Raw genomic sequence first — 15,073 nt, forward strand, 5'->3', positions numbered from 1 at the left:
CCTCTGGATGCCCTCTGCCTGTGGGTGGGTCTACACTGTCGGAATTAACACAGTTTCATAGCACTTGAATTGCCTTGTGCTCCTCTGGGTGCCTTCTGCCTGTGGAAGGGTCAATACTGTAGGAATTAACACAGTTTTGTGTCACTTGAATTGCCAGGTACTCCTCCGGGTGCCTTCTGCCTAAAGGCGTGTCAACACCAGGCATAGGCAAACTTCAGCCCTCCAGGTGTTTTGGACTTCAACTCTCAAAATTCTTAACAGCTGGTAGGCTGGTAGGGATTGTGGGAGTTGAAGTCCAAAATACCTGGAGGGCCGAAGTTTTCCCAGGCTTGGTCTACACTGTAGCCATTAACACAGCTTCACATTGCCATGGCTCATTGCTATGGAATCCTTGGAGTTGTCCATTGACAAAATGTTAGATAGTAAGCTGATAAAGGAGAGTTTTAAAAGATACCTGCTGGCTCTGCCTTAGACTATGTTATGCAGGTGACTGGTAATACTAAATACTATGAAAAGGAATGATTCTTCTCTCTGATTTCTCTTCTCCTCTTCCTCAGAGAATGGAGTCATTTTTTCAAAGTGTGCACCTACATTTTAGGAATGAATGCAGTGTCATGCCACTTGAATTGGGAGATGTTCCTATGGCATCCTTTGCCTGTGGGTGCATCAACACCAGGCATGGGCAAACTTGGCCCTCCAGGTGTTTTGGATTACAACTCCAAATTGTGGAATTGTGGAAATGTGTGTATTTATTTACTTTATTTATACCCTGCCTTTCTCACCCTGAGGGGAACCAAAGCGGTGTTGAAGCCCAAAACACCTGGAGGGCCAAAGTTTGCCCATGCCTGATCTACATTGTAGGAATTAATGCAGTTTCATACCACTTTTATCCATAATGCATTGACCTATAAAGGTTAAAGTAAAGTAAATGCCCCTCATCAAACATCTCTTGGTCCCACCTCACCATGTCCTGTACATTTAATATTATGAGTTAGTTAAAGAGCACATTCTAAGGATTATTTCTGCATTTGATTTATTAAAATATCCCCATCCAAACCCAAGTAACAAAGGTGGAGGCATTACCTTTCATTCAACCCTTGTAAATATACATTCAGAAGATGGATCGAGATTTTGGTGCTACCACCAGGTTGGTGTTCTTGGCAAAATTTGTTGAGAGAGGGTTTGTCTTTGCCTCCACCTCCTGATGCTGAGAGGTGTCTTCATCAAGGTCACCTGTTGAGTTTCCATGGCCGAATCAGGATTCAAATCCTGGTCCACAGAGTCCTAGTCCTGTAGAGCTTTTGACTATCGCTAGACATCAGCTAAACTAGAGGACCAAATAAATTGATATTGACTCTAGCATTTTAATGTTACTTGTGATTTGGCTGTGACTGGGATGTTTAACATGATTGTATTGCCCATTTTAATAGTAGCCATTACTGTGTTTTATTGTGTATTTTATTTAAATTGAGTTGGTATTTTTTATCTGTTGTAAATGTTGTTTTATGTTATTTGATATTGTCGTTGTTATTATTGTTGATGTAATTTACTTGTATTTTATGTGTTTTGTGGCACTATTATGTGCTTTCTGTAAGCTACCCCAAACCCCTTTTGGGAGATGATGGCAGGATATAAATAAAATAATAATAATAATAATTTTATTTAAATTGAATAATAATAATTATTATTATTCAAACCACTGCACCACACTGGCTCTCACAGAATGGCATAGCTGATGAAAAACATCCTATGGAATTTTATTTAGGCAATTTCCCTGAAAGATAACTTTTGGGCGCCGCTAGAACTTAGAAGCGTTTCCATTTATGAATTATTTTCCCATGTGCCATTTAAATATGGTCTTGTTGTGCACTCTTAATCCAAAGCGTAACTGCTTGCTTGTGATTCATCACTTCTGAGCTCTACTAAACCGGATTATCTCCTGGAAAACTACTACATAGTTTCGTGCTAAGTAACACATCACAGGTTTATTTATTTAGCTAATAGCCAGTCATATCCCAAAGCCTTAAAGAATTAAGAATGCTTCCAGAACTAATTCGAACACTAATTCAGGTATGTTGACTTCCCAGTAACAATATGAGGCTTTGCCGTTGAGTTGGGTGACACACTGTTACATGATGACGTGAGTGTTTTGTATATGAGTACAAATATATGTGCACCACTGAATTGCTTTTACAATTACTCTTTCGAAATTAAGCTGGAAAGAATGCACCAGAATGCAGCCAGATCAGTGTGTATGTATCATGGGTATGTACATAACCACACAACTACAAAAAGTATAATGTACACATCCACATATTGTGTCTAGATCCAGGGAAGTCGTTCTACCCCTCTATTCTGCCTTGGTCAGACCACAACTGGAATACTGTGTCCAGTTCTGTGCACTGCAGTTTAAGAGAGATTTTGACAAGCTGGAATGTGTCCAGAGGAGGGCAACTTAAAATGATCAAGAGTCTGGAGAACAAGCCCAATGAGGAGTGAGAGGAGACATGATTGCCATGTATAAATATGTGAGGGGCAGTCATAGGGAGGAGGGAGCAAGCTTGTTTTCTGCTGTCCTGGAGACTAGGACGTGGAGCAATGGGTTCAAATTACAGGAAAGGAGAATTCACCTGAACATGAGGAAGAACTTTCTGATTGTGAGAGCTGTTCAGCAGTCGAACTCCCTGTCCCAGAGTGTGGTGGAGGCTTCTTTGGAGGCTTTTGAACAGAGGCTGGCTGGCCATCTGTCAGGGGTGCTTTGAATGCAATTTTCCTGGTTCTTGGCAGGGGGTTGGACTAGATGGCCCATGAAATCTTCTCCAACTCTATGATTCTATGATATGAATATACTGATCAATAATTATGCATCTCTCCTTGCTTTGCATGGTATATCCCTACCTTTCAAAGAGAAGGTATGAATTGACTGTCTGACTGATTTTTGGTTGGGAGGGGAGTTGCTGGCTAATATGCCTGGGAAGATTCTCCTCTTAAAGGTTGTTCTCTTATTTGTCCCAGTTGCTTCTTGTGATCTTAAAGCAGCTGAAAGAAGTCTGTCTCAAACATCCCTTCTTTTCTTCGGTTTCACTTTAGCATATAGATAGCCTCCACCCATCATTTCTTGTTTAGCTGTTCTGTCTTTCCTTTTGCAAACTTTACTTCCTCTTCCATTTCTCTTGTTCTCTCACTGGCAAATACATCTCTCCTCCACATGTTTAGGATAGGAAACAATATTTATTGTGCTTCTGAATTAGAGCTGTGTGTACTGTTCTGAACAGTTGGATGCATACATTATTTGCAAAGCTGTTGCTTCACTTACTAGCTATTCAAGATATGCTACACATTTCAGTTCCATGGTATAGTGATAATTATTATTGGATATAATATCATAAGATCCTATCCAAATTTCCCTATTTTGCCTGACTTTAACCAGCATCCTCATGGGAGAAGATTTTCCTAACAGTTCTCTCCCCCCCCCCCCCAAGACAGACAGATAGATATAATTTTAATATATGTAGTGAGATAGATAGGGATTGATATATTAATATATGGAAAATGCCAGTTTCATTGGTCTCTCTGTAGTGGGGCGTTCTTCACTATTGGGATGCCATGCCAACAATTTAGCCCTGAGGAAAGTGTATTTTGTAGTGGTGGATAAACTGATTAGGAAACCTTTTTTGTATGCTCACACAGTCATAATGTAGGTCGGATAGATCTGAATCAGCACATTCAGCTTTTATTAACACAGATTTACGTAGATAATTATCACAAAATTCCTGTATGGGTGAAGACCTTAGGACAACACAGTAATACTTTCAATGCTTTGTAATTATCATAGTGTACAACTTTCCAAATAAGCTGCAAACTAAATCTATCATGGTCCCATTTTAAACACTGCTTTAAGGCTGACAACATTTGTTCTGTTCAGTTCTTGTGGGTTTTTTTGGGCTATATGGCCATGTTCTAGAGGCATTTCTCCTGACGTTTCGCCTTCATCTATGGCAAGCATCCTCTTTCACTGGACCCATCATGGTGTAGTGGTTTGAGTATTAGACCTAGAATACTAGATTCAAATCCCCATTCAGCCATGGAAACCCACTTTAAGAAGGCAAGGCAAACTCTCTCTGAATCTCCTCTGAATCCTATGATATATTTGCCTTGTGGTTGTCATAAGTCAGAAATGGTTTGAAAGCAGCACAACAATACGTTCTCATTGCAGTGCCAGGCACACATTCAGTCCACTTGTTAGTTTCTCTTATCATCTGTTTATTATCATTTTCAATGTTTCCCTTTATTGGCTGCATGCCTTGATTCAGCTTGTATGGAGCAGCTCTGTTCATGTTGTATCCCCTCTGATGAAATGTAAAGGTTCTGGAGCCAAAATAGCATTCGGATCCACAGGTGGATTATATGACAAATTTCAAAGCCCTGGTAGTTTACAGTTAGGATGATCAGCTTTATGCTTCTAGATTTTGGTGGAACGCAACTCCCATCAACTGCAGTCCAGCATTGTTGGGGGATGCTGGAAATTATAGTCAACAAATATTACAAGGGCCACATGTCACCTGCACTGCAGTCGCGTAACTTTTTCTATATACTTACATAGAAAAAAATATGCTACTTTAATGTTGTCTTTTAGTATGATAAATGTTAATTACATATGTTCACCCTACAGTGTCTGATGATGATGATGATAAAAATAATAGTAATATAATAATAGTAATAACAGAAGCAGCCTCAAATCATTACATAAATCTCTTTTAGCATTTTACTGAACTGTCTACTTGCCTTCTCAGTTCAGTATACACCCTATAGGTAAATATAAGAGCAAATATATACACCTTCAAGATAACATATGTGCACCTTTACACTAAACATCTGAAGAAATATTTGAAAGCTGGGCATGTTCAGCTTCATGAAGAAAAGACTGAGGGGAAATATGAAAGCATTCTTTAAATACCTCAAGAGGTGTCCCAAAGAAGAAAAGTCATTAGTACCAAGTATAATTGTCAGAAAATACAAAGGAATAGATTTTGATTGAATATTTAAAGGAATTTCTTGACAGCAAGAGCAGTTTGACAGTAGAACCAGTTGTCCGAAGAAGTGGTCGAGTCTCCTCTGGATGGCTTCAAAAAGAGACTGGGCAGTTGCCTGCTGGGGTTGTTCTGCCGAGAGATGCTGCATTGAACAAATGTTTAGTCTCAGTGGATCATGAGATCACTTGCAATGCTATGATTCTATGAAAAATTGTTGCGTTAGGGCTGTTGCAACAGCAACAACAAAGAATTGTCAACCCTTAAGGACTAACAAAAATATTACTAAGAAACAAAGTGAACATTCGTCATGCTTCAATAATGCATTTATTTTAAGGTCTAAAAAGATTATTTGTTTTCTTTTTTTCTTGTAAACTTCTCAAGACAGTTTAGTCTCCTTGGCATAGAGTTGTTGCTAGAAAGTGGGGGGATTTGAATGTAGTTATTTACAGTAACCATGAGACTGATGTTGACTGAGTCACAGAGTGAGTTTCTGTTCGGAAAGACTTAATGGGGAATACTATATACAGTAAATGGGTGTAGATAGTATGTATGGGTAAAATTAAATGACACAGGATGTTTCTATTGTCTTGTCTTGTTTGTTTAACTTCCTTTGCCTCTCTTCAATTTTCCACCCAGGGTTTTCCACCGCCCTCCACCTTTCCATATACTTAAGCATCCCCCCTTTATTTTCCTGTAAACAAACGTTTTTGTCTGGTGATGAAATAATGGAAGTAGCACCATGCAAATTTCTCTAGGGCAAGAATTCTCCAAAATGTGGTACTAAAAGACCCAGTCTCTTGGCACCTTTGCTTCAGAAGGCATGGCTTTCATGGCTTTTGAGGGTGATATTGATGGAATGGTTCATGCAGAAGAAGATTTTTGCCTTCATCCTAACTTGATTGCCTTACGGTAGAACCAGTTATCTGAATTGTACTTGGAAATAGAAATGGCCCAATATGTTGTATGCCAGGGGTCCTCAAACTTCTAAAACAGAGGGCCAGGTCACAGTCCCTCAAACTATTGGAGGGCCAGATTATAATTTGAGAAAAAAAATGAATGAATTCCTATGCACACTGAACATATCTTATTTGTCGTGCAAAAACACTTTAAACAATACAATAATTAAAATGAAGAACAATTTAACAAATACAAAGTTATCAGTATTTCAATTGGAAGTGTGGAGCTGTTTTTGGCTCATGAGATAGGATTGTTGCTGCTGTTGTTGTGTGCTTTCAAGTCATTTCAGACTTAGGTTGACCCTGAGCGAGGGCCGGGTAAATAACCTTGGAGGGCCGCATCCAGCCCCTGGGCCTTAGTTTGAGGACCCCTGTTGTATGCCATTGAAACACAGCATTATGCAAATCCATTGCAGTGTAGTGGTTTATGATACAATCCCATTCATGTGTACTTCAAGGTAATCCCTATTCAGTTCAATTGGACCTACTTTTAGGTAAAGCATGTAATTTGCAGTCCAGGAATCTGAATTATAAGCCCAGGTGAGATCATTCCTCTATCACGAGATTGGTAGATGGCAATTAGATCTATTTTAGAGTTGTCACATGGATCATTGTAATTATATATGTGAAGTGCCTTATTCATTCATAGCTATGGACTGCAATTGTTCGCAGTGGCAAACAACACAATTGTCATACCTTACAGTAGTCTTTCAGACATGCTGGCTCTCCAGATATTGTGCCATAGACTGTGGTGAGATTTGATAAAAGTTTCAGCTTCTGGGGGGCCACAACCTTCCCATTCTTGCTTTGTATTTGTGTGGCATAAATGCAGTAGACCTGAGCAGATATCTTCTTGCATGATTACATTATCGTATGGGTTTAATCAACTAGGTGGGAATGTTTAGTGGCCTGGGGTCACAGCCTGAACAAATGGTTCAGAAGAATACCAAGGCTGATGTTATCAGCAGGTGGTCAGACATGCAGAAAATTTAAGATTGCGTAACTCCTTCCTCTTTTTCTAATGTCAATTGTGCAATGAAGACTTTTTAAATTTTAGAAATGGGTCAGAAGCTAGATAATAGATCTGTATAATTGGTTTCAGTATAAGTAGAAGAAACAACCACCCATTCAACAACATCATTCAGGGAAGACTCTTGACACTCAGTGATTGCTTAGATATTTAATTTTTTTTGAATCTACAGTCTTTGCACACTTCAGTGTAGCCCTATAAAGTTGCTAAAACCAGATCTATAAACAGAAAAAAAAAAAAGAAAAGGCCGCAGAGTAGGATGAATATACAGTATGAAATTTACCCTTTACCCTTTCTGGCCATTTAGTATTTTCCCCATTTTGGCAATTGTAATCACTTTGCAAATATGTATGTATGTAGCAAAGTATGTTAACTGGTACATAATCCATCCTATCATTTCCCAATTTATTTAATAAAATAAGTGAAGGTGGAAAGATGATGTGCACTGCACATCACAGGTATATGGTTGTGAGAAGAAAAGTTACTGTGTGAACCAGACAATGCATATTGTGAGCCAGTAACCTACTCTGATGGTTGAATGTCCAGTAGCCATAGTAATGCAAATGCTTGCCAGATTCTTGCATTCACTGTCCAGCGTAGCCATGTACAGTGGGGGGGGGGGGAGTATTTAGTCAGATACCAATTGTACAAGTTCTCCCACTTAAAAAGATGAGAGAGGCCTGTAATTAGCATCATAGGTAGACCTCAACTATGAGAGACAACATGAGAAAACGCATCCAGAAAATCACATTGTCTGATTTTTAACTAATTTATTTGCAAATTATGGTGGAAAATAAGTATTTGGTCACTTACAAACAAGCAAGATTTCTGGGTCTCACAGACCTGTAGCAACTTCTTTAAGAGGCTCCTCTGTCCTCCACTCATTACCTGTAGTAATGGCACCTATTTGAATCGCCTGTGGAATTCGCTTCCCAACGAGATAAGATTAGCTTCATCCCTCCTGTCTTTTAGGAAGGAATTGAAGTCGTGTTTCTGAGACCAGGCTTTTGGAAGCAGGCATATATAGCGCTTTGGAAATGGAATTTGACTGGAATGGTGATATGGCGGTTAATACTGTTTATATTGTTTTAATTAATGTTCTATTTATTGTTTTAATTGTTGTTATATTGGGTTGTTGTAGGTTTTTCTGGGCTATATGGCCATGTTCTGGAGGCAGTTTTTCTCCTGACGTTTCGCCTGCATCTATGGCAAGCATCCTCAGAGGTAGTGAGGTCTGTTGGAAGTAGGAAAAATGGATTTATATATCTGTGGAATGACCAGGGTGAGACAAAGGACTTTTGTTTGCTGGGGCTAGATGTGAATGTTTCAGCTGATCACCTTGATTAGCATTCAATGGCTTAGAAGTGCCCGGGGGGAATCCCTTGTTGAGAGTGATTTTATGTTCCTGTTTGTTTCCCCTTTTGCTGTTGTGATTTTTGAGTCCTTTAATACTGGTAGCCAGATTGTTGTTATATTGCTTTGTTATATTTAATAGCATCAAATTGTGCCAAATGTAAGCCGCCCTGAGTCCCCCTTCAGGGGTTGAGAAGGACAGGGTAGAAATGATGGAAATAAATAAATAAATAAATAAATAAATAAATAAATAAATAGTTGAGGTCAACCTATGATGTCGGTTACATGCCTCTCTCTTCTTTTAAAGTGAGAGAACTTGTACAATTGGTATCTGACTAAATACTTTTAAAGTTACTGTGTGAACCAGACAATGCATATAGTGAGTCAGTAACCTTCTCTGATGGTTGAATGTCTAGTAGCCATAGTAATGCAAGTGCTTGCCAGATTCTTGCATTCAATGTCCAGAGTAGCCATGTACTTGCAGTATGGAGAAATTTTGTTATTATGGGTTACCCTTCTCAATTTTGAGGCTGAACATGGGGTGCCAAATGTACCACAACTGCCTGTATTGCTTTTCATTTTTAACCTCCTGACTTTTTAAGTATGGGACTTCCTTCTTAGCAGTTGCAGATGTTGTGAGTTTTGTTTCAGACAGGATTCTCACTCCTCAGCAGACATCCTCTGTCCTGTTGTACTTTTATAGAAAAAAACCAGATTTCACCCTGGTAATTGGGTGGAGTGCTTATGAAAGAGGAAAGACATCTTCCCTTTTTGTTCTACATCAGCTTAATAGAACAATTTCTTGGAATGGTCTTACTTCATGCTAGGGAACTTTGGTTTCAACCCATCTTTCAGACTGGTGGTTTATTATATGTGTTTCATATTTATATGTCTTCCACCAAGCTTTTGTGCATCACATTTAATTAGTTTTTTTAAAAAAAATTGTCTAAATGTTTCATCATTCACAGAGATCCCATAGGTATGGTAAACTATAAAGCAAAACTTCCTCTGAACACATCTTGCTTAGAAAACCCCATGAAGGCCTTAAGATTGTCTTCAGTAGGAAATTACTTGAGGGGACACACACACACAAGTAAAGATTGTAGGATGGTGTACAATAAAATCAATTGGAACAATTAAAAAATAAAATAATTTTAAAATATTAAAATATATTAAACTTTTAAACACTTACAACAGGAAAGTTGTTAAAACAATTTAAAACCACAGTTGGCTTGGGCAGACTCAATTAGACTCCCAAGGTTTTAGCAAAGAGCTATGTTTTTACTTATCAGCAAAATATCACGAACAGTAGCCCCAAGAGGAAAGGCCTTCTCCTACATCCTTCAGTAACATATTGGTCTACTGAAAGGACACACAAGAACATCCTTTGAGTCGCTTCCCTGTATTCTGTGTTCTCAACTGTGTGTGTATTAAAGATGCGATACAAGTTGAATCCTGTCTCAGCTAAATTGGACTGCACAGTTGCCCCATGTGACTGAAGAGTTCACCCTGGATAATAATCTGGCTCTGTCAACACTGAAAAGCATGGCAGGCCTCCCCCCCCCCCCCCCCCCAATGAGGAGATTCCAGCTAGGTCAGGATTTCCTGGACTGGAACTGGAAAAGGACTACCTGAGATGTCCATTCCAACAAGGATTATTCAAATTTGAAATATAAAATTATTGGTTACAAGTACTGTTTTGGGGAGCCTATAAGAACCAACTCTTTTCACTGAGCTCAGGAGACAAGAAGCATTATTTTCATGAAAGCCTTTGACAACACATTCTTTAAATTTTGTGTTGCAAATTACCAGTTACCTGAATAATATAATTTAAGGCAGAAGCAGCATCTCTGTTATCAGCTAAGTATCTTACATTTTGCAGGCAAAACGTTGTTCCTGTTTAGGATTCATTTCCTTTAAATTCTTGTCTGTACCATAGCCACTAGTCCCATAAATCCTTAGTTTTCCTGTGGTTCTGTAGAGAAAAATGTTGTTGCTGTTGTGTGCCTTCAAGTTCATTTTTGATTTACAGTCACCCCATGGTGAACTAGCATGTTTTCTTTTCTTGGCAGAGTTTGTTCAAAGGGGGGTTGCCCTTGCTTTTCCCTGAAGCTGAGGTAGAATGTCTTGCCCAAGGCTATCCAGTAGTTTTCCATGAGAGAGAAGAGATTTGAACCCTACATTCAGATCAGTATACACCACACATAAATTTCCCTCTACTCCCTTAGGTAAAAAGCATATAGATTGTTAAATGGGAGTTTAAAATTGTGTGTCTGTAGTTCTGCCTTAGACTGTGTTATACAGGTTACTTGGTACTATTACCTTTTAGCATTATCATAAGAATGCTTATCTATAAGTAAATCCTGTTTGGTTAAATGAGCTTATTCCCTAGTAAATTTGTTTAAAATTGTGTCCAACATACCGATTTGCAGCACAATTAATAGGAGGAGAGAGAATGAGTGAGAAAAACTGCAAACAGGAGGAAGTGAGAGATGTTTTGGAATACTTTGGAATTGCTGTCTTTAATCTTGCAATTCTGTACAAAATTAAATAATACCAAATCCCATTAAAGTCAGTTGATAAAAGCAAACATGAAAACACTGACACACTCCCATGGAAGACACATATGTGCAGTCTGGGGGTGATCCTGGACTCATCACTGATCGGAGAACCCAGATGTCCACAGTAACCAAGAGTGCTATTGCACAGTTAAAATTTGTGTGCCAGCTTGAGACATAAGATCTGGCCATGGTAGCCCACGCCTTGGTTACTTCCTGTCTGGACTACTGCAACACTCTCTATGTGGGGCCTCCTTTGAAGCTGCAATTAGTGCAGAGATCGGTGGCTGGATTGCTAACTGTAGCACTGTACCTTGAGAGGATGACTCCCATGCTGCGGCAGCTCAACTGGCTACCAATCTGCTACCGGGCTACACAGTTCTGGTTCTTACCTATAAAACCCTGAACGGTTCAGGCCCAGACTATTTGCAGGACCGCATCTCTGTATACCAACTGGCCCAAGCCTTGCAATCTGCAGAGGAGGCACTGCTCTCGGTTCCACCTCTATCTAGAGCATGGCTGATGGGAACGAGAGACAGAACCTTCTCCGTGGTCGCTCCCCGCCTCTGAAATTCCCTCCCAAAATTATTAAAAACTGTTCCCTCTCTCCATGCTTTTAAAAAACTGCTTAAAACCCACCTATCCACTTTGGTGCATGGAGAGGAGAAAGACCAATATACCTGATTTAAACTTCCACCTAGATATCTTGAATCTAGTCTAGAGACTGGAACCGATTTTAGCTCACTGGTTGTTGCATAACATGTCATCTTTTAATAATGGTTTTAGCAATCGTTCTTAGTTTCTTTTATTTAGTGTTAAATTTATATTAACTGTTCTGTCTGTATAGGTTATTTAAGTTTTTATTGTTGGTTATTTTGCTTGTTATTAAGTTTTAGAGTTAGGTTGCTTTTATATTGTTCAATCTGGTTTGTTCTGATGTAATTCTGTTTGAATGTTTTTCCCTTCTTGGCATTGAATGTTTTCCATACATATTAGAAACCATCCTGAGTCCCTTTGGGGTGATAGGGCGGTCTATAAATAAAGTTTTTATTATCATCATTATTATAATAGGCCGTCTTGGCCAACATTTTGTCCCTAAGCTTTAGGTGTGTGTTGGTGGCATGTGAAATTATCACCATGCTCTGTTTGCTCACAGTGTCCAACAGTTGGAAGCTATACCTGATAATCAAGAATATTGATTTTCCCAGTGCACTTTAAAAGTATTTGAAACCACTGGTTGTCATGCTGTGATAACTTATAATGTTATAACTTAATATAATTCAGTTATAAGTAAATTTTGCATTGTATAGGATAAGTAAACGTAAATAAATGTATGTTCAGTAGCTATTCTGTTCATAGCATTTGTAAGTTAATATATTGTTATCATATCCTCTTGCAATAAACATTTTTCTTCTTTGTCCTTTCCTTTTAGAGCATGTCTACACTGTACAATTAATGCAATTTGTCTCTACTTTAACTGCTATGGCTCAATACTATAGAATCCTGGGAGTTGCAATTCCATTGCAGTCAGTTAAAGTGGTGTCAAAACTGCATTAAATCTACAGAGTAAATGCACCCCTAGATACAAAGATCAATCCCCTTGATCATTATAGCTGATGTTTGCTGTGCCAGCTCTATGAAATTTCCTGTTATATTTCTAGAACACCATGTTATATTTCTAGAACATCTTTATGATAATTGCTATTGAATATTAATTCCATTTTCTATTAATATCTAACATTAAATTTGACTGATTCATTGCAATAAAACAATTAGTAGACGTCTTACTGAATTGTCTGTTAATAAATTTAGCAGGTGGAATGGGTTGTGTGAGGTATGGAGGGCAAAACATCCAGAATATTTGTAAAATGAAGTGGGAGTCCTTCAGATTTCCAAACATGTCAGCCAGCAGCTCCATCCAGTAAAGCCAATGGCAAGTAATACTATAAGTTGCCATCCAACAACATTTAGAGAGCTACCATAATACAAAGGAATGGGTATTTTTCTTTCAGTGGGAACATGCAAGAGGGATAGAGCATAGCTCAGCAAAATTTATACATCATGGTTTGTATGCAGGCTTTGTTGCTCTCAGTGAAACTTAATAAAATGTTGTTAGCTAATTGTTTGAGGATATCCGTAGAGGAAATTGTTATCCCATGATCTGTACAGATTTGAGAGATGACTGGAAGTAATGATTTTTGACTTGCCAGCTAGAATTGAATTACTCCCATTTTATTGTGGCTGTCAGACACTGGGAATTTTATTGATAGTACTAAAATAAGTAGGTCAATAGTAAACAAGGTAAGTCACTTTAATATATTCTTTAGGATTGCCATTTTGGCAGTTGAGTGTTCAGATATTCTCACTGGCCCCCTGTTATTTCATAATGTCAAGAATGTCAACGTGCACCTGGTACTTTACCTTTCAAATGTTTTATAATAATGCCATTTGTTAATAAGGCGGTTTGAATAATAGCTCTGCAGATTTTCAGGAGCAAAATCTAACAGCCTAGCAGAATGATTAATGAAAAGCTTTATCACTCTGCACTCCGATTTAAGATGGAAAAAGAACATAGGATTGGTATTTAGATGAACAAAGAGAATAAGATGTTGATGATTAATTTGATGACACGGATGGACATTACAATTTAGTGAGTGCAGAGGATGAAGAGAGACTGGTTTGTATCCTGTTTGGCACAAATGCTTCAAAAACGACATTTTCAAATGCTTTCTTAAGTTATTTTTAAAAGTTGGAACTCTGAACTGACCTTGATGTTCCAGGATAAAAGCCAAAGGGAAGGAACATGCAGTGAATCATAGAAACTTATCTAATATCATTATGGATTAGAAAAATTCACAATATTTTAAAATAAAGCAATTGTTGCACAGTAATATTAAAAAACCCAATTTGCTTATCATCAACCTAAAAAACCCTATATCATTAGCATGAGGAACCCTTGTGCCGCTGAACTTCAGACCTAAAGGTTGGCTGAACTGCTGATCTGAAAGTTGGCAGTTTAAATCCATCTGTAAGTTCCAGCTCCTGTCAACCTAGCAGTTCAAAAAGTTGCAAATGTGAGTAGATAAATACAGCTTTGGTGGGAAAAGGCAAAGTGACGCTTCAAACAATCTTGCCAGCCACTCAACCAGGAAGTAACAATGCAGACTCCTCAGCTTGAAAATGGAGAAAAAAGCACAGAGCCAGAGATGAGTACCATCTCCAGAAGCCAGAAATGAAAGGAGAAGCCTCTGCCTTTGCTTATGTTTCTCCCTCCCATTGTATATGATTGTAAAGGCATTGAATGTTTGCCCATGTATGTAAATGCTGTAATCCGCTTTGAGTCTCCTAGGGGAGAAGGGCAGAATATAAATAAAGCATATTATTACAATGAATTGGTTAATGATGAAACTTCATGTTAGTTCTAATAAAGTTATTTTTTTTCCGGTTAATTTGACTGTTTCTCCAAATCTTTCCTTACTGGTTGTAGACTGTTTTCTTTCTCTACTTCTGCATACCTCCAAATATTAAGGATAATTTTATTATAAGACTTTACAGTTATTGATCTACAAAAGCAGATGCACAGTAGATGGCTCTGTGATGGAGAGATCCACATTCAGAGGGTATGGCTGTCCCACAGCTCCTCTTAGGAAAACTCACTCTTAATTGTTTTGTTTCTCTATGACTGTGGTTTGTTTCAACTTTGTATGCTTATTTCCTCTTCCATAATTAGGTATCTGTTGGAGCAGGACTTTCCAGGAATGAGGATTGGTCCAGAACCAACTACAGATTCTTTCATTGCTGTCATGTATGGAGACACTGAAGGGAGTACACCAGGGAATGCTCTTGTCGTGGACCCTAAGAAGCCATTTCGTAAACTTGACCGTTTTGGAAATGCATTTTTGAACAGGTAATGGAAGGCAACATACTATCTCTTTAATACGTCCTGATGTATCCTCCAATCCCATTGCTAGGATTCTCCTTTATTTGCTAGAATGCCTCTTCATAAAATAGATGGAGTAGAGTGAAAGGCATAAAATTTGATTCAGATTTCAAAACATAAAATTTGAGTACTTAATTTTTGAAGGTTTCACAGTTATTTTTACTGGAAAAATATATTACTTCTATAGGCTTTGATAATGTGAT

The 15,073-nt window shown here is 38.3% G+C and overlaps 1 protein-coding gene across 1 annotated transcript in view; it reads left to right on the forward strand.

Moving 5' to 3' along the window:
* EHD4 (EH domain containing 4) overlaps positions 1-15,073 on the forward strand; it is a 30,568-nt gene that overhangs the window by 1,490 nt on the left and 14,005 nt on the right. The window contains exon 2 of the mRNA XM_060760852.2: positions 14,661-14,837. Coding sequence (XP_060616835.1) covers positions 14,661-14,837 — 177 coding nt within the window. The remainder of the gene's footprint in view (positions 1-14,660; positions 14,838-15,073) is intronic.

This window comes from Anolis sagrei, chromosome 1 (assembly GCF_037176765.1).
Source record: "Anolis sagrei isolate rAnoSag1 chromosome 1, rAnoSag1.mat, whole genome shotgun sequence".
In the NCBI taxonomy this organism is placed as follows: domain Eukaryota; kingdom Metazoa; phylum Chordata; class Lepidosauria; order Squamata; family Dactyloidae; genus Anolis; species Anolis sagrei.